Below are 20,163 nucleotides of genomic sequence, written 5' to 3'. Positions count from 1 at the left end.
GGCACCTTCCCTGTTACTTGGTTAGTGTAGTCCAAGAAAAAGTGAAGCAAAGTGAAAGTGAAAGTCCCTCAGTTGTGGCCGACTCTGCAACCCCATGGACTGTCCATGGAATTCTCCAGGCCAGAGTACTGGAGTGGGTAGCCTTTCCCTTCTCCAGGGGATCTTCCCAACCCTGGTCTCCCTCATTGCAGGTGGATTCTTTACCAGCTGAGCCACAAGGGAAGCCCATTCCCGAGAATTGGGGCCAAAGCAACCTTCAGACACCCTTGAATTCCTTAAGCACGGTGGCTATTTTGAGTGACACTGTAAATCCTTTGTAAAGTATAAAGCAACAACTATGAATGTATTTATAACAGTTTCTTGGTTGAGTTCTCTCCTGTTATTTTATTTGAACTTTGAGGACCTTAGGGGGTTGTGGCAGAATTAGGTACAATCCTATTCACCTCTTCTATCTTAAATAATGGTTTTACTGAGATATAATTTAATGTTGGAGTTGCTCTACAGACATAGGATTGACCCCCACCCAAAATTTGCTTTGTATGTTGAGTAATGACACCACACACACACATACACACACGCCAAGAGAGTTCACACATACACACACCAAGAGAGTTTGATAAGGTTTACCACTCAGGTAATGAAGTTCTGTAAGGAGAGGGGGGCTACACCCAAGCGTGTCTGAAAATGGCTTGACAGGGCAGGGAAAGGAGACTGGCTTGGGGATCCTGGGGGGCTGGGGCTGGGCTGAGGGTTCCTGACAGTGGATTGAATTCCCCGCTGGCATGAAGGGAGGGAGCCACCCGGCCCTCCCTGTCACTTGCCCACAAGGGTAGGAAGGAGAGGTGAGACTTAAAAGCCGATAGCAGTAAAACATCAAAAATGGAGTCAGGCTCTTTGTTGTGTTCACCTACAGCAAAATCCACTTTTTAAAAGTGTTCTTTATACAACACAGGGAATATAGCCAGTACTTTTTAGTGGCTATAAATGGAATATAACCTTTAAAAATTGGAAATCACTATATTGTATACCTGTAACTTATATAAAATTATACATCAACTGTTCCTCAATAAAAAAGAAAAACTGTTCAATCTAGTGGTTTTTACTATATTTACAGACTATGTATTATGTATAGATAGCATATATGCTAGAACCACTAATTTCTGAACATTCTCATTAACCCTAAAAGAAACGCCATACCCATCAGCAGTCATCCTGCATTCCCTGAAATCTACTAATCTACTCTCTATCCCTATGAATTGACCTAATTCTGGACATTTAAAAAACTGAGATAATATGAGGTCTTTTTGACTGTCTTCTTTCACTCAGTGTAACATATTCCAGCTTTATCCCCTTTGTGCATGCACTGGGATACCATTCCTTTTTATGGCTGGGTAATACTCTGCTGCTCTCCTACTCTGTCATATAGAAAGGTGATTGCCTTGGGTCTGAGGGTGTGGAGGTGATGGGAGAACAGGTATCATTATTAGCAGAAGAGACAGACGTAGACTTGGATCTCAAAGGGAGTCAAGGGCAGACATCCTGTCTTGGGAGATGTGTGAATTAGGGGTTACATCTCAAGATGTGAGAGTAAACGTGATCCTCCAAATTGAAATATGTCCTCTGTAGGTAGCAGAGATGATTGCCAATAGATATCAGCCATCTATTCATGTCCTCTGATGTGGTTCATGGTAATTATCATTTTACACTAGTCCAAGATCATTCTGATGAGAGAACTCGGCAAAACCAAATGCACATTTTGAGTGATTCACTTTGTCATGCTTCTATTAGCATGAAAATCACTTTTTGGCCTTGTATCCTTCGCTCTAAATGTTTTCTGTTTTCCTTGCTCACTAATTTTGCTGGTTGGAAAATGATTGATATTTACAATTGATACAGGTTGCTTAAATGGTTATTAAATGTATCTCTAGGAGAAATTTCTTTTTTCCTCTGAATGATTGTTAGGAAATTGTTTCATTCTCTTTCATTGTTTTAAATATTAACTTTTAGGTTTTTTGTTTTTTTGTTTTTTTAAGTAAATCAAATAGAATATACCAGCAGCTTCATATTCACTTGCTTATCATTTATGATCCGTTGTAAAGTTCAAACATCATCTTTTGTATATTAAGTAGTATTCACTGGCTTCTGCACCCCAGATGTCTAAGTAATACTAGTAAATTAAGTTTAAATTTGTAGGTATTATCTTTATTTAATTCATTTAACTATTACTTTTAAAAAAATGTTTCCCTTTACAGTATAGGAGTTAGATTAGTTGGTGAATTTTATGAAATCTTAAGACAGTTTTTAACCCAGGTGTTTACTGATTTGCAGTCTACAAGATTCAGTTTCTGTGCAGGTGAGTGCCCATGTTATTTATCTGCCATCACTATAATGTCAGGGCTTCCCTGGTGGCGCAAACAGTAAGAATCTGCAACCTGTGCAGGAGACCTGGGTTCAACCCTTGGGTTGGGAAGATCCCCTGGAGAAGGGAATGGCAACCCACTCCAGTATTCTTGCCTGGAAAATCCCCATGGAGAGAGGAGGAGCCTGGCGGGCTACAGTCCATGGGGTTGCAAAAGAATTGGACACGACTATCACTCTCACTGAGATGTCACATGAAGACTTAGATCTTCTAATGTCAGAACGTGGGTGTGATAACTCTTCTTTAAAGGAATTGTCATTTTTTTTTTTTTGGTAACAAGTTCAATAAAGACTTTACTTAATGGTGTTCACAATAAACACCCCATCCTACCCCTCTCAGTTCAGTTCAGTTCAATCACTCAGTCATGTCCGACTCTTTGCAACCTCATGAACTGCAGCATGCCAGGCCTCCCTGTCCATCACCAACTCCTGGAGTTCACCCAAACTCATGTCCATCGAGTCGGTGATGCCATGCAGCCATCTCATCCTCTGTCGTCCCCTTCTCCTCCTGCCCCCAGTCCCTCCCAGCATCAGTCTTTTCCAATGAGTCAACTCTTCGCATGAGGTGGCCAAAGTACTGGAGTCTCAGCTTTAGCATGAGTCCTTCCAAAGAACACCCAGGACTGATCTCCTTTAGGACGGACTGGTTGGATCTCCTTGTAGTCCAAGGGACTTTCAAGAGTTTTCTCCAACACCACAGTTCAAAAGCATCAATTCTTCGGCGCTCAGCTTTCTTCACAGTCCAACTCTCACATCCATACATGACCACTGGAAAAACCATAGCCTTGACTAGATGGACCTTTGCTGGCAAAGTAATGTCTCTGCTTTTGACCTTGGTTGGCAAAGTAATGTCTCTGCTATCTAGATTGGTCATAACTTTCCTTCCAAGGAGTAAGAGTCTTTTAATTTCCTGGCTACATTCACCATCTGCAGTGATTTGGGAGCCCCCCCAGAAATAAAGTCTGACACTGTTTCCACTGTTTCCCCATCTATTTCCCATGAAGTGATGGGACCAGATGCCACGATCTTCGTTTTCTGAATGTTGAGCTTTAAGCCAACTTTTTTACTCTCCTCTTTCACTTTCATCAAGAGGCTTTTTAATTCCTCTTCACTTTCTGCCATAAGGGTGGTATCATCTGCATATCTGAGGTTATTGATATTTCTCCCGGTAATCTTTATTCCAGCTTGTGCTTCTTCCAGCCCAGCGTTTCTCATGATGTACCCTGCGTATAAGTTAAATAAGCAGGGTGACAGTATACAGCCTTGACGTACACGTTTTCCTATTTGGAACCAGTCTGTTGTTCCATGTACAGTTCTAACTGTTGCTTCCTGACCTGCATATAGGTTTCTCAAGAGGCAGATCAGGTCAGGCAGGTGGTCTGGTATTCCCATCTCTTCCAGAATTTTCCATAGTTTATTGTGATCCACATAGTCAAAGGCTTTGGCATAGTCAGTAAAGCAGAAATAGATGTTTTTCTGGAACTCTCTTGCTTTTTCGATGATCCAGTGGATGTTGGCAATTTGATCTCTGGTTCCTCTGCTTTTTGTAAAACCAGCTTGAACATCTGGAAGTTCACGGTTCACGTATTGCTGAAGCCTGGCTTGGAGAATTTTGAGCATTGCTTTATTGGTGTGTGAGATGAGTGCAATTGTGCGGTAGTTTGATCATTCTTTGGCATTGCCTTTCTTTGGGATTGGAATGAAAACTGACCTTTTCCAGTCCTGTGGTCACTGCTGGGTTTTCCAAATTTGCTGGCGTATTGAGTGCAGCACTTTCACAGCATTATCTTTCAGGATTTGAAATAGCACAGAGTCGGACACGACTGAAGTGACCTAGCAGCAACAGCAGCAACTGGAATCCCATCACCTCCACTAGCTTTGTTTGTAGTGACGCTTTCTAAGGCCCACCTGACTTCACATTCCAGGATGTCTGGCTCTAGGTTAGTGACCACACCATCGTGATTCTCTGGGTCATGAAGATCTTTTTTGGACAGTTCTTCTGTGTATTCTTGCCACCTCTTCTTAATATCTTCTGCTTCTGTTAGGTCCATACCATTTCTGTCCTTTTTTGAGCCCATCTTTGCATGAAATGTTCCCTTGGTATCTCTAATTTTCTTGAAGAGATCTCTAGTCTTTCCCATTCTGTTGTTTTCCTCTCTTTCTTTGCATTGATCACTGAGGAAGGCTTTCTTATCTCTCCTTACTATTCTTTGGAACTCTGCATTCAGATGCTTATATCTTTCCTTTTCTCCTTTGCTTTTCGCTTCTCTTCTTTTCACAGCTATTTGTAAGGCCTCCCCAGACAGCCATTTTGCTTTTTTGCATTTCTTTTCCATGGGGATGGTCTTTATCCCTGTCTCCTGTGCAATGTCACGAACCTCTGTCCATAGTTCATCAGGCACTCTATCAGATCTAGTCCCTTAAATCTATTTCTCACTTCTGTATAATCACAAGGAATTTGATTTAGGTCATACCTGAATGGTCTAGTGGTTTTCCCTACTTCAATTTAAGTCTGAATTTGGCAATAAGAAGTTCATGATCTGAGCCACAGTCAGCTCCTGGTCTTGTTTTTGCTGACTGTATAGAGCTTCTCCGTCTTTGGTTGCAAAGAATATAATCAATCTGATTTTGGTATTGACCATCTGGTGATGTCCCTGTGTAGAGTCTTCTCTTGTGTTGTTGGAAGAGGGTGTTTGCTATGACCAGCGCGTTCTCTTGGCAGAACTCTATTAGCCTTTGCCCTGCTTCATTCCGTACTCCAAGGCCAATTTGCCTGTTACTCCAGGTGTTTCTTGACTTCCTACTTTTGCATTCCAGTCGCCTATAATGAAAAGGACATCTTTTTTGGGTGTTAGTTCTAAAAGATCTTGTAGGTCTTCATAGAACCGTTCAACTTCAGCTTCTTCAACATTACTGGTTGGGGCATAGGCTTGGATTACTGTGATATTGAATGGTTTGCCTTGGAAACGAACAGAGATCCTTCTGTTGTTTTTGAGATTGCATCCAAGTACTGCATTTTGGACTCTTTTGTTGACCATGATGGCCACTCCATTTCTTCTGAGGGATTCCTGCCCGCAGTAGTCCATATAATGGTCATCTGAGTTAAATTCACCCATTCCAGTCCATTTCAGTTCGCTGATTCCTAGAATGTTGACGTTCACTCCTGAATGTTGTCCTAGCCCTCTAGGTTCTCACGAAGCCCTGAACTGAGCTCGCTGTGCTATGCAGCAACTTCGCACTAGCTGTCTGTTTTACAAGTGATGTCTTATACCTTTCACTGCTACTCTCTTAACAGAGCTACCATTCTGAAGCTGATTGCTGTAGACCACATATAGTTATTCTGGTTTTTTTTTTTTTTTTTTTTGCATGTGGCCAGTATCTACTCCTTTGATCTCTGTAGCTATTTGATACACTTTCCATAAAAATTCAGGAGATAGACAAATCCTAGACTTCTGCTATCTGTTGGTCCTAATAGCCGTAGAAAACACAAATGTTGGAATTGTGTGATTGCATGTTATTCTCTAAAGATTTACCTTCCCTGCATGACACAGGTTTCTGTTACTAACCTGTAGGTACTCAATTATAATTCACTCTAACTTTGAAATCTATAGCTAGAAAATGAAAACCATCTGTTGCCTTATGAAATAAGGAAGCATGTCAGAATAGATTTTAAAAGAGCAGTAACTTTTTTATAGATACATGTTGTAGGTGGGAGGGGTTTCCTTGTGTGTTCATGATGGTCTTTTTACATAATTTGCTTTTCATTTTCTAGAAGGAAAAATGGCAAGAGTCAACTTGGTATTATATCAGTGACAAGCTTTCCTATCAGCTAGTCCCAAAGATATCACAAGGTAGAACAGTGTTACTGAGTTCAGTGTGCAGTTGAAGGATTTGGATTACTTATGTACCAAACATAATAACCTTGTTGCCTGTGGCCCTTAAGTGTGCATTTACCCTTGCATACCAGAGCGCTGCTTCAGGAGGCGCCAGGTAACCCTGTATCCACGTTCTTATTTGCATCTTTGGGTACCAGACGGGAGAATTCTTCTTTTAAGCAGTGCAAACTTGCTAGCCCCCTCTCCAGCAAAGAGTCGAGTGGGCAGAAGGCAAGATTGACACAGCAATTTCGTGTTCCCCTGTGGTTTGCTGTCAGCAAGCTGTTACCCACACACGCCAAAGGTTGTTTGAAGTGGGCTTACACATGTTTCCATAGCAGCAGTCATCTTAGTGATTCCTCTCATTTTTTGGACTTTTTTTTCCCCCTTTTGCTTCTCTGTTCCTCACTGATGCAGGATTAAACAAACAGCATATTTAGGTCAAGGAAAGAGATGTTTGCTAATATAGATGCTGGGCTAAGCATTCTGGGAGCGAGGTTTCTTGCAGCAGATGAACATTCTTTGTGCCTCCGGCAGCCTCTGCAGCAGGGTGACTGTCTGGCTCCGTCTTTTTCATTTTGGGGCAGGTTCTGAGATTCAGAACAATCCCGAGCAAATCACCGGAGCCTGCAGTTTTCCAGTAACCGCATGTACATCTTCTGCTTATTTATCCTTTGGTATTAACAGTGAGGAAGTCTGTTGGAAAAAATACAATACTTTAAAGATTTTGGTGCATCCGAGGTGTGTCATCTTGTTTTTTTGCACCACACCTCCTGTGTTACACTCGGAGCTCGGAATTTTTTTTTTTTTTTTTTTGTCAGGCGGCTGGGCAGGAGCAGCATTTAGTACAGCAGCTCGGAGCTTCCCTTCTGTTCTGGTGTCGGCAACTGCCTGTCGTGAAGATGGTACAGTGGGAGTCTGCTCTGAAGAGCCAAGGAAGATAGTGTGGAAATGGAGTAGAGATTGCTAGAGACCTGAGCATCCACAGCTTGGGGATGGGCTGCACTACTAGTGTGATTCTGTTTAAAGGCATCCGCACCGTTTTCGAGAGAAACTGTGCTTATATGTGCAAACATCAAGGAGAGAATAATGCCCTTGAATGCACAGCATACAATTGGACAAAAGAAGACTCAGAACTATTGATCGCCTCCTGTCTGGTAAATGCTGTCTTTTAATTAACAAGTAGTTGGTTGGGGTTAGAATAAAACTAGCCTTTACTTGTAAAGCAAATATACTCATTTATTTCAGTATGCTTATGTATATATAGCTTGCATGTGTCAGTGGGTAGTGAGTGGCCTTCAGCTTCCAATTGTGAGGTGCCTGTTTGTATGTGTGAGAATGTCATGTGTTAATCAGACCTGAAATACATGCAGAGAGAGCAGCTGGAGTAAGGCATGTGGTCACAGAACAGTTTTCTGAGTTAGCTTTATGCGCTTACATGTTCTCAGTATAGTGCCAGAAATAACAGAGGTCAAAGCTGGTATCTAGGGTCTTAGGGATTGAACCCTCTACCTGTGATGGTGAATTGCTCAGTCCCTTTACCTCTTATCCTTTCACTTGGCTAGATTTTCCTTACTAATGGCTTGTGGTTCATCCTTTGATTCGGGGCAGAAATGTAAAGGAAACATGAAAGAAAACTGTAATGGGTGTGAGAAAGATATTTACAGGCTTATTATTTTAAATCTGGCCATTTAGAATTTTGTGAGTGAAGGCTCTTGAGAGTCAAAAGATGCTCAGTTGACATTCCTGTGATGGTTCCTCCTTCCCGGGGCACGAGGAGGTGTCCAGTCACAGATGGGTGTGCCTCTCCGCGGCCTTCTCACAAATACCAGGCTCATGAGAAAGCTCCGTGTTGGTTTCCTCCCTCAGAATGCCTTGCCGTTTTTCCTTCTGTTCTTATGGCAGTTCTTGTCCAAACAAGTGGGGAATAATACATGTGGGCGTTTTTTGTGGAGGGGGATGGCCAGCAGGAGCCCAGTATGGCCAGAGCAGGGTGTGCGGAACCCCTGAAACCTTCCTGGTCGTGGGCTGTCACCCGAGACCCGGAGGGCTGGCGTGCCACATCTCTCCCCCCACACTCCACTCCCCTCCCAGGATCAAACCAGGTCGGCCCAGCCTTGCAGGAGCTCCAAGAGAGGATGCGTCTTAGGGAGAGGTTTACATGGTGTTAGCTCTCAGAATCCCTGGGAGGAAAGGGAAAGAGAGCCTCGGATGAGCCTCAGATGCGTTTTGGAAGGCATGAGTGTTACGTGTGGGCATGCAGTTTTAAGTGGTGCTGTCTTAACTACTAAATATTTTAAACTCTAAGTACTTTGGGATATGCTTTTGCGAATGATTGGCATCACAGCTGAGGAGGACTGGCCCATTAGAGTGTCTGTCCCACTGGGGTAGTCCCTCACCCCGGCAGCCCTAGGACTGCCTGGCCGTGGTGCCAGACCCTCTCCCACGCCACCAGCTTCTTTACTGCTCCTGCAGCCCTCACTGACTTGGTGCTTGGTTAACCTGCCTGCGAGAGACCCTGCTTGTTTTTCCTTATCGTTTATTGCATGAGGGAATACTAACCTGCCCCAGGGCTTTGTTGGGATTCTAGGACTGGATGTGAAGCCCCGGTCCTGTGCCTCGGGTCGGATGCCCTCAGCTGCCACCCTTGCCCACACAAGCATACCCGGAAAGTTGAGAAGACCACATGTGCCTGTAGCCGAGGCACTGTGGGTGGAAGGGTGTACCCTCTCACTCCAAACTGGCCTCCCAGCCTCTCTTTCCTTGACCCCTTGGAGTCTTCTCTGCGTAACTGACAGTGGTCTCTGGGCAAGGGAAGGCAGACCATCCTTCTGCTCAGAGTCAGATCCAGAATCCTTCAGATGACTTCTGGGTCCATCCCCAGCGTGCCCCCCAGGCCCTGCTTCCTCCTCTTCACCTTTCTCCTCACTCCTCTCTCTGACCTTTTCTCCTGGGATCTCTACCCGGGCGCTTACTTGGTCCACCCTGGCCTCCTGGTGGGCTTTGCCCAGAGTTCTCCATGGCAGCGAGGCTTCCTTGATCCCTGATGGAATTGTGCCACACCACCTATGCACTCTTCTCTGAGTCCCCGCCATACCCCTGACACAGAGTTAGGTGAGACTAATGCCGTAAGTATAGTAATAGTAATTATTGGTAAGTGTTACTTACAGTGCTTACACAGGAATAAGATTTATGATGGCAGGGATTTTTGTCTGTTTTACTGACTGCTTCTGCCTTCAACAGCCAGAACAATCCCTGACTCCTAGTAAATGCTCAGCTAATGAGTGAATTCTGAGGAAATGGTTTTATGGTCCTGAACTCGAACTTGGAGAAGCTGTTGAGAAGGTCTTCTGAAACCAGGCTTTTTTTTTCCCCAAAACATTTTTGTCTTGGAGTTATCCTAAGAAGTTGCATGGTCCTAAGCTGGCCATTCCAGGGGTTTGCTATGGTCCTTCAGCGACAGTTGAGGATGCTATCTTTGGGTATTATCCAGACTGGCTCTGTTGAGACCTGTTCCATGGCGTGGGCTTCTGAGGACCTTCTCATCCTTTGGATTGATCCAGCCAAGCTGTTGATTAAGGGAGAATTGCCCCGTGGCCCTCCCTTGGGCCTGCTCCATACAAATTAGACTGATCCTTTGTAGGTCTTTGTCAGGCTCCTCAGCCTTGGTTAGGAGAGTGTCTGTCCTTCTTTCAGCTGACGTAGTGACTGGCTTGTGGCTGCATCTTAACTCTCAGCACGTCAGAGCTGTCCCTCACCGCTCCTCAGAGTATAACCCCCTCCCTGGCCACTCAGTACATAATAAACCGTATGGAGGAAAAATAACGTTCATGAGGCCACCACTCTTCTAGAGACTCTGAAATACCCCAGTTATCTGCCTGTCTGTCAGAATTCACTGGGGTGGACTGGCTCATTCTGGCCTCAGAGGAATTGCTGCTTCTGAACTAAGCTTTGTGTTTTTCTCTTGCCCACAGTGAAGGGCATGAGAAACATCCTTACTTAGGTGATGTCTACCACGATGGTGTGGAGGGCGCTGCTCATTTGCTTTCGGAATGGCGAAGAGTCACCATAGTATAGTGACTGAGAGTCCCAAATCCACAACTTGCTGGCTGTGTGACTTTGGGCAATTTACCTAACCTCTCTGTTCCTCAGTTTCCTTATCCATTAGATGCAGATAAAAACAGTACTTACCTCATAAGGTTGTTAAATGAATGACTGTATCTGAAGTCCTTAGGACAGTGTCTTCATGTAAGTTAGTGCTAATTGTTAGCAATTATAATTATTTCTATTTTTTAGTGTTTCTTTTATGAAGAGCCCTGGAAGGAATTTCTTCTCTTCATGCTCTGAATGATGGTGCTTTTCCTGAGGAGCTACTTTGTGTAGCATAAGTGCTAATCGAATTGTATTTATTTTATATACATTATGATTCACGTAACTGACCTCAGCCACCTCTTCAGTTGACTGTTAAAAGAAAGCTTAGTTTCACACACATGACCTGATTCTAACAGATATATGGGCTCTTTCAAAATGATTTGTTTTATATTTCCTTTAAACTTTGCTTCTTTTTTTCCTGTACTACTATTTTATCACTGCCTGCTTTTTCTCATCGGCTTATCAAAATACTTTTAATCTTCTTCTTGCTTATGTAAATCACTTTAAATCCCATTGAAACAAAGCAGAGCATGAATTAATAAACTAGTAGAGAACTTTGGTGAAGAACAAACCTTCAGGTTGGCTCTGAAGCAAAATCAGATGCCTTTTTTTGTGTGGGTTAAGTTTCATTTGGGGCAAAATGAGAACTGCAGCCTGGGAGACAGCACCTCAGATCTCTCTGTGAAAAGAGGCAGGGTGGGGAGATCAGTATATATGTGATTTTGAAGGGGGAGGGAGTACATGCAGTCAGGCATACATTTTTCCAGAAGGTTTTGACCAGTCTCATGAAGCTTTGGCTAGTCATGAGAAACAGTCATCACCATGAAGGATTTTAGTGCTTTTCTAGATGTGAGGAGATACAGATGTCTTTTTTTTTTTTTAATGTTAATTTAATTCCATAAAAATCTTGTTTTGTGTAGCTTGCTTTTTTTTTTTTTTACTTTTTATTTTAACATAAGTTGCCTGCTTTTTTGTCGTTGTTGTGCTAAAGGCAAAATCAGAATTAAGACGTTTTTATATCATTCAATTAACACTTACAGTGCATGTTACATCTTTATCTGTTACCTAAAAATTACCTCTGTGATTTTTTTAAGATTAGTAAAGTTGACTAAAAATCTGATGTCTTGAGTGCGGACATTAGCTTTGTAAGGCTGCAGCTGTCCGATCTTCTGCAGGAAGCTCTTTTTTTCCTTTTATGTCCAAGAGACATGAATCAGCTCGGTGGTGGGTAGTACCTGCGGAAAAGGGCTTCTCTGGCAGTTGTGGACTGACTGAACTTCGAGTGTATCCTTTGAGGCTCAGGTTGATTTTGACCAGTAATTCCAAACTATGGTGGAGGGGCAGGATTGAGTTAGGGTAGATTTCATTCCTGAGTACAGAATTTTCCTAACATTTTCTCTTTTCTAAGTAATGGACTGTCCAGGTCATTCAGGAAACACCCTTGAGGGGACTTCCCTGCTGATCTTTTGGCTGGGACCCTGTGCTCCCAATTCAGGGGGCCTGGGAACTAGATCTCACCATGCTGCAACTAAGACCTGGCACAGCCAAATAAAGAAAGAAGTAAATTAATTAGAGTGAAAAAGGAACACCCTTGAGTGCTTCTTTGTGCTGGGTGCTAGATGTACAGAAATAAGGAGGAAGCTCTCCAGTCTCCGCTGGCGGAGGAGGCCCCACCCATTGCCCAGGCACCTTCCATGAGGAGGGGCAGCTCGAGCTGAGACAAAACTCTTGTAAATCCCAGTTTTTCCTCGTCTGTGAAGGTTTGTGATAGACCCAGCCCTGTTGACCAGGACCTGACCTGTTTTCCTCATTGCCGGTGGTAGCTGCTTCCCTTCTTGATGTGTCTGTCATGGAAGAATTGAGGAACTGTGGGATTATCTGTAGCATGTTCTCGTTTTGTGTAATGTAACTGACGTGGGAGAAGCCATTCAGTTCTAACCTTGATAGCAGCTAGGATTCTGTCAGCCCTTCACAGAGAGCACATTACTGCAAGTTGCAAGGGGATTAGACAAGCTCATCCTCAGTTTCTTTCATGACATGTTGGGATAATAGAGTGATAATCTTACCCATTGTAAATGGACAGTTGATCTTTTTTTCTTGCCTCCTTAAAGCTTTGAAATATTTCATGGTCCTCCTATTGAAAGATTTGTTGCACATCTTCAACATGTTCTCAAACTTTACTGCTGTATAGAATTTATACAGAGACCACTTCAGTCTCTCCAGGCGAAACAGGCCTTCCTCATGTGAAACACCAACTGGTTATGAAATTCCTTTGGTTTATTCTGTGTGCACTGTGCAAAGAGAACAGAGCTGAAGGTGATATGATCGCAAGAGCCTGCAGCCCTGCTTGTGTGTGTCTGTGAGGCTGCGGGGCTGTGTGGATGGGTGGGCTGGTGGGAGGGTAAGGCAGAGGTTGCAGTGTAATCAATGACCAGGGTTAGTGGAGACTGGGATAATAATACACATCAGCTTGAGGCTGTGGGGAAGGTAAAGGCTGAATCTTTGTATTTTTTAGATGTTCTCTCATAACTGTTTCTTGAACTGTGATAACTGTCTTGAGGTGTAAGAAAGCAGAAATCTGCTTGATTGCCTTCTGGAACACTCCTTTGGTTCTTGGTTCGGTCATGGGACCATGGCTTTGTGTTTTCCGTTTTATTTCTCATATCCTTCCTAATGATGCCATGTGGATTTTGTTGCCTGTTTGACTGGAGCAGTAAACTCGGCTGATGTTTTCAAGGAACAGTCTGCTCTGATTCCTAGATCCATTTGCTGCGTCCTGGGATTGCGTTGCTTTGTTGATGCTGTGAGTGCAGCCAGCGCGAGCTAGCACAAGAGAGTTTATATTGTCCCTTTCCGCAGTGCTTTTTAAGAATTGACCATCTTTTTAATATTTATTAAATCATAAGCAGGAGATTAACATTCATTGTGGAAACCAAGCCTGTGGTGTTTGCTGCACAAAGATAACCACTGATAGAAACATTTTGAAGCAAACCTTCTAGGTTTTCCTGGTGGCTTAGATGGTAAAGAATCTGCCTGAAATGCAGGAGACCTCCTGGGTTTGATCCTGGGTTGGGAAGATCCCCTGGAGAAGAAAATGGCAACCCACTCCATTATTCTTGCCTGGATAATTCCATGGACAGAAGAGCCTTTTGGGCTATAACCCATGGGGTCACAAAGAGTCGAACACGACTGTGTGACTAACACTTCTAGAATTTCATCCATGTATAGTTTTATTCATAAAAATTTTATAATGGGTTGCTGTGGACTAAATTGTGTTGTCTCTCCCCACCCTCCTGTTTGTATGTTGAAGCCCAGAACCACAATGTGACTACGTCTGGAGATAGGGTCTTTAGGATATAATTATGTTAAAGGGGATCATAAGTGTGGGGCCCTAATCCAATAGGACTGTGGCCTTTCTAAGAGTAAGAAATCTCTCTCTGCCATGTGAGCACACAGTAAGAAGGCAGCTGTCTGCGAGCCAGAATGAGGGTCCTTACCAGGCACCAGCTGACCATGCTGGCACCCTAACCTTGAACTTCAAGCTCCAGAACTGTGAGAAAATAAATTTTTGTTGTTTAAGCCACTCAGTCAGTGATATTTTATTCTGGCAACCCAAGTAATACATAATAATATACATGGTATTTTGTTATATAGTCTTGTTACTTGCTTGAATAGACTCACAAACATCTTTCCATATCACTGAGTACACGTTTATTTCTCATTCTTAATGGTGTCATTTCATTATGTGGATGAGCCATTTCTGGCTGCTATTAATGGTATAACATAGATGGAGTAGCTTGTAAACAACTACCATTTCTTTCTTTCCTTCTTTTTTTTTTTTCATATTTACTTGGCTGCACTGGGTCTTAGTTGCGATACGTAGGGTTTTCAGTCTTTGTTGTGGCATGTGGAATCTTCCAGTTGCAGGATGCAAACTCTTAGTTGTGGCATGTGGGATCTGATTCCCTGACCAGGATCCGAACCCAGGCCCCCTGAGTCGGAAGCTCAGAGTCTCAACCACTGGACCACCAGGGAAGTCCCCTCCCATTTATTTCCTGCAGGAGGTTGGGAAACCCAAGATGGAGGCATCTACAGATCTAATACCTGACGAGGACCTGCTTCTTGGCTCGCAGATGGCCGTCTTTTCACAGTAACTTCTCTTGGAGGAGGCAGTGAGTGAGCTCTCTGGAGCCTGTTCTGTAGAAAGCCCCAGTCCCCTTCTTGAGGGTTCCACCCCCAAAGGCTTCCCTTTCAGACAGTGTCACATGGGGAATTTTGAGGGGACTCAAAAAACAGTCACATTGGAGGAGGTGACATTTTGTCTATTTGTTTGTTCATGACATTGTTATTCTACCACACCTTGATTTAAGGGCAAAGATCCATGACCTTGATAATGAATGCTTGGAGATCTAACATGTGAAACTGCTCCTCGAGTGTTCTATATTTTTTAAAGATGGACTAAGTTAGGCTCTAAGGCAGACTTAGGCCTAAATTTTTACCTTTTTTTTTTTGGTACCAACCAATTTGTAGCATTTTGTAAAGTATTAGTTCCCCGTATTCACAAACTTCACACAGACATCTGGAAGTGACATTTTATTTAACACATTACCCAGTATCCCATTTTTTCCAATTGTAAATGCTGTGATAAACATCTTTCCATCTGTAATTTAAACACTTGTTATTTTCTTAGCACAGACTTCTAGACTTGGAATAGCTGCATCAAAGAATATTTGCTATTTAAGCGGTTTTTATATCTATAGCCAGACTGTCCTCCAGAAATAACTGTTTTGAGATTTTTTTTAAAAAATTGAAGACAAGAAAATTTGTTTTCTCCCCTTGTGACTTCAAGCAGTTTGCCTTCATAATGGCTTTTTATTAAGCGGTTGATGGAGTTATCTGCTCAATAGAATGATATCAATTTAGATTGCTGTATGCTTAGGCAGTAAGACTCACACCAGGGTTCAAATTAGTACTAATTTTGTCTCAACTTCTGGAAGCATGACCACTAGTGCTAAATCTCCCTGAAGAATTCTGAAATGTTCCATTGTGGAGGCTGGAATGTGTTTGTTCTGGGAGGTCTTCAACCTTTTGGAATTGGTAGCTGTTTCATAGACATTAAAGAGGAAAGAGCAGCAGAAATACTGAATAAAAACAAATGAGTAAAGGCCGTTATTGCTTTTTCAAGTCTTGCTTTTTAGATATTCCAAGTAGTTGATTTATATTTCTCCTTCAGAAATGATGAGAAGCAACAACTTTTTTGCTTTTTAAAAGTAATGTTGATTGTCTTTCATGTTTAGAATACATAATTATTTTAGAATATTTAGAGACTACAGGGAAATATAAAAAGGAAAACAAAATCAGCCATAATCCCACAGCTCAGAATTAATTACTGTTTAGCATGTAGTACAGGCTTCCCTGGTGGCTCAGACAGTAAAGAATCCACCTGCAATGCAGAGGACTCGAGTTCAATCCCTAGGTGGGGAAGATCCCCTGCAGAAGAGAATGGCTACTCACTCCAGTATTCTTGCCTGGAAAATTCTATGGACAGAGGAGTCTGGTGGGCTACAGTCCATGGGGTTTCGAAGAGTTGGACAGGACTGAGTGACTAACACTTTCATTTTCACATCTAACATGTAGTGCATGTTTTCTGATATCTTTCTGTGCTTATACAAATATAAAAAATAGTATATCCCATAAATAATCCTGATGCCCTTTCCTCTTATCATTTTTATGGCCATTTTCTTATGCCCATAGTGTTCTGCTAACACACTATTTAATATATGCTTAATATTCCACTGTAATGTATATACCAAATTTATTTTAATGCTTTTCTTTTGTTAGGCATTTAGGTGTTATAGACTATGTTTACTGAGGACATCTTTACCCAAACATATTTTTATGGGTCTATAATTATTTTTATAGGTTAGATTCATAAACATGAACTTGTTAAGACAGGAATGAAATTTTAAAAAGCTGTTTAATGCATATTGTTTTATTGCTTGATGATTGATCCAAGTTACATTCCTGTTCTGTGCTGCCGGTGTAGAACAGGTTGCTCAGTCATGTCTGATTCTTTGTGATTCCATGGACTGTAGCCCGCCAGGCTCCTCTGTCTATGAGGATTCTCCAGGCAAGAATACTGGAGTGGATTGTCATGCCCTCCTCCAGGGGATCTTCCCAACCTAGGGATCGAACCCAGGTCTCCCACATTGCAGGCAGATACTTTACCACCTGAGCCACCAGGGAAGCCCAAGAATACACCAGTGGGTAGCCCATTCCTTTCCAGGGGATCTTCCTGACCCAGGAGTTGAACCAGGGTCTCCTGCATTGCAGGCGTATTCTTTACCAGCTCATCTACCCAGTGAATATTAGTCTTGTTTTATATAGCTGATGATTGCCAGCATCATTTTGCCAATTTGAGAGGCAAAAGATAATTTTCAAATTTATATCTTTTGTCATATTCAAGTATTTCTCCATTTTATCATTTGCCTTTAATTTTGGTGGCTCAGATGGTAAAGAATCTGCCTGCAATGCGGGAGACCCGGATTTGATCCCTGGGTTGGGAAGATCCCCTGGAAAAGGGAGTAGCTACCCACTTCAGTATTCTTGCCTGGAGAATTCCATGAACAGAGGAGCCCATGGGGTTGCAAAGAATCAGACACAACTGAGTGACTAACACTAACAGCTATAGCACTTATTTTACTAACAGAAGTTTAAATGTAAGTGATAAGCATAATAGTCTTTTCCTCAGTGATTTCTTCCATTACTTTTATGGTTAGAAATTCTTGCTTATCTCAGATCAGATATTCACCAGTGTTTTCTTTTGGAATTTGTTTTCTTGATTATTTATTTATTTACTATTATATTTGGTTCTTGCATCCAAGGGTCCTTCTTGCCAACTGGTTTTATGAATGAAGTTTAGTTGGCATTTTTTTCAGGCCATTTTTTTTCATGTCTATATCTTCTTTCTTAGTGGCAGAACAGAATAGTTGTGACAGAGATCTATAATATGTACTTTCTGGCTTAAAATATTTATTAGCTGATCCTTTATAGAAAGTTTGCCAACCCTTGCTTTAGTCAACCTAGAATTTATTTGATATATAGTTTAGTCGAGGCCCTAATTTGATTCCTTCCTTACCCCTAACACTCATTTTTCTCAATTTTGTGTTTTGAATAATCCATTCCTTAGACACTGACTTGTGATCCTGTCTTCATTATATTTTCTGTTCCTTTTTGTACTGGGCTTTGTTTCTTTGTCCATTATAGAAGCAAAGTTCTTATCCAGCTGTGAGTTCAATTACAGTTTAATAAAAATGGAAACAAGAAATTTGGAGAAACAAATACTACACTTTTAAGATTTATCTATAAACAGGTTGTACTGCACACATTGCTGAATTAGGTAGTCTTATAAAGCATATATTGATAAAGGTTCAGGGGCTAAGGGATAAAGACTGAGTGTAGAGATGTGTATATTTGTAAATTTGCTCTCTTGTGAAGCAGCCTGCTCATAGAGGAGATCGAGCTTGTCTTTATGAAGACTGGTGCATTTTGGTGAAAGCAACATTCCAGCGTAGCAGCTGCATCCTCAGGTAACCTTGGTTTGAGTCTGCATTTTTGTGTATCCGGTCTCTGCTAACAAAAGGAGTCCCAGCAAACTATAAGCAGAGGTACTACCAGAGCTTCCAAACTAATGGTTCGTGTCTGCAGGAAGTGTATCTGTATCTTAACAGATGAAGAGTGAATTCTAGTTTTTCCTTTAAGATAATTCATTTCCCTCCTTACCTACATTTAAATGTGTGTTAAGTTTTGGACGTGCATGCGTGTGTGTGTGTGTGTGTGTGTGTGAGAATCTGTATTCGACTGTGTCTACTTGTGTATGTGTGTATGTTTTTTGTTGTCATCTCAGTGCTGATATATTGGATAAAGTATTAGTTTTTTCATATGTCAGTGAACAATCCAAGGCTTTATCCCAGGGTGCATTTCAATAAACATCTGTTTTGCTGCCAAGGAAAAACCCATATTCTAGAAAAATGAAGTAGATGTGACTTGTGAGCCTACGCAGAGGGACATGGAGTTAGTTGCCAGTGGATAGGCTTTCTCTTCTCTTCTGGAGTAGGTTCTGCCTTTGCAGGGTCTGTGTAATGAGAGTTTGCTTATGTTATACAGGTCTAAGATGTGGGCTTGGTGGCAGGCAGTCCTATTTATGAAGAGTTTTACCCTTCTGCACATTTGCTATTCCTTGTGTTTTCTGGGCTTATGAAATAGCATCATTAAAGCATTGTAATAGCATCATCAAAGAATTAGTCTTATAAGTTACTCTTATTTCTCTAGGGTTTCTCTATTGTTGTAGAGCAATCAGAAGAGAACCCAAACTTTTTTCTTTTTTTTTTCCATTACACTGGAAAAAATGTTTTCTCTGCTAACAGCATGTGCTGTGCTAAGTCGCTTTAGTCATGTCCAGCTCTTTGCGACCTTATGAACTGTAGCCCACCAGGCTCCTCTGTCCATGGGATTCTCCAGGCAAGAGTACTAGAGTGGGTTGCCATGCCCTCCTCCAGGAGATCTTCCTGACCCAGGGATCGAACCCTTGTCTCTTGTGTCAACTGAATTGACAGGTGGGTTCTTTACCACTGGCGCCACCTGGGAAGCCCTCCTAACAACATTTCTGACACCAAATGTGTGGGGTTTTTTCCCTCACATTAAATAATTTGGACTCTTAACTGCCCAGATCTCATGCAGATCCCCACAGGTCAAGGGCTCAATTCTACAAGACTTCCTTCACTTCATATATTCCCAGCTTGTCAGCTGTGCTTCTGACTCACCAGCTGTTAATCAGTCGGACCTCCCCGCAAACCCGCACTGCCTTGGATTTGATCATTTGCTAGAAAGGCTCACAGAACTTAGAAAAACACTTAAAACACTTCCTATTTCTGGTGTGTTAGAAAAGGTACAACTCAGAAATAGTCACATGGAGGAGCTGTGTGAGGCAGGGTGTGGGGAAGGGCTGAGGGGTGTCCATGCATCTCCGGGCAGACCTCTCTTCTAGCACCTCTGTGTCTTCACCAGCCCAGAAGCTCTGCTAACCCCTGTGTTAGGGTGAACACGGCAGCTCCATTAGGTAGGCGTGCGTGCATGCTAAGTCGCTTCAGTCATTTCCGACTCTCGGCCACCCTAATGACTGTAGCCTGCCAGGCTCCTTTGTCCCTGGGATTCTCCAGGCAAGAATACTGGAGTGCCTTGCTGTGCCCTCCTCCAGGAGATCTTCCCAACCCAGGAGTGGAACCTGCGTCTCCTGTGGATTGCCAGCAGCTTCTTTATCCCTGAGTCACCAGGGAAACCCCTATTATGTAGGCACGATTGATTAAATCATTGGCTATCGGTTATTGAACTCAACCTGCAGCCTCTCTCCCGTCCTGGCAAGTCAGGGAGCAGAGCCAAAAAATAAGACTCTGTATTCACCAGGTTGGTTCCTCAGGTAACCAACCCCTCCTGTTCTAAGAGTCACCTTATTAGCATAAACTCAGGCATAGTTGAAAAGGAGTTATTATGTATCACAGGGTACTATTCTCACCTCTGTTACTCACAGAATTACCAGAGTTTCAGAAGCTCTGGGCCAGGAAACAGGGCAGAGAGCAAATACATATTTAATACTATGTCACACCCGATAGCCATTGGATGCCTGCTGAAACAATGGTGAATGGCCCGCTGTCCGTGCTCT

General features: G+C 42.5%; 1 protein-coding gene across 17 annotated transcripts in view; it reads left to right on the top strand.

The window, feature by feature from the left end:
- DOCK9 (dedicator of cytokinesis 9) overlaps positions 1–20,163 on the top strand; it is a 323,976-nt gene that overhangs the window by 63,970 nt on the left and 239,843 nt on the right. For 4 of the 17 annotated variants that reach the window (XM_059892127.1, XM_059892126.1, XM_059892123.1 and 1 more), the window contains exon 1: positions 7,132–7,450. The exons of 5 other annotated variants lie outside the window; for them this stretch is intronic. In XM_059892127.1, the coding sequence (XP_059748110.1) occupies positions 7,289–7,450 (162 nt within the window). In that variant the 5' untranslated portion in view covers positions 7,132–7,288. Of the gene's footprint in view, positions 1–7,130; positions 7,451–20,163 lie in introns of those variants that run through there. 8 more of the 17 variants (XR_009496611.1, XM_059892120.1, XM_059892119.1 and 5 more) reach the window with 3 other exon arrangements.

This window comes from Bos taurus, chromosome 12 (assembly GCF_002263795.3).
Source record: "Bos taurus isolate L1 Dominette 01449 registration number 42190680 breed Hereford chromosome 12, ARS-UCD2.0, whole genome shotgun sequence".
NCBI lineage: Eukaryota > Metazoa > Chordata > Mammalia > Artiodactyla > Bovidae > Bos > Bos taurus.
The sequence above is the reverse complement of the archived record's forward strand: the minus strand, read 5'-3'. Positions and strand labels throughout refer to the sequence as shown.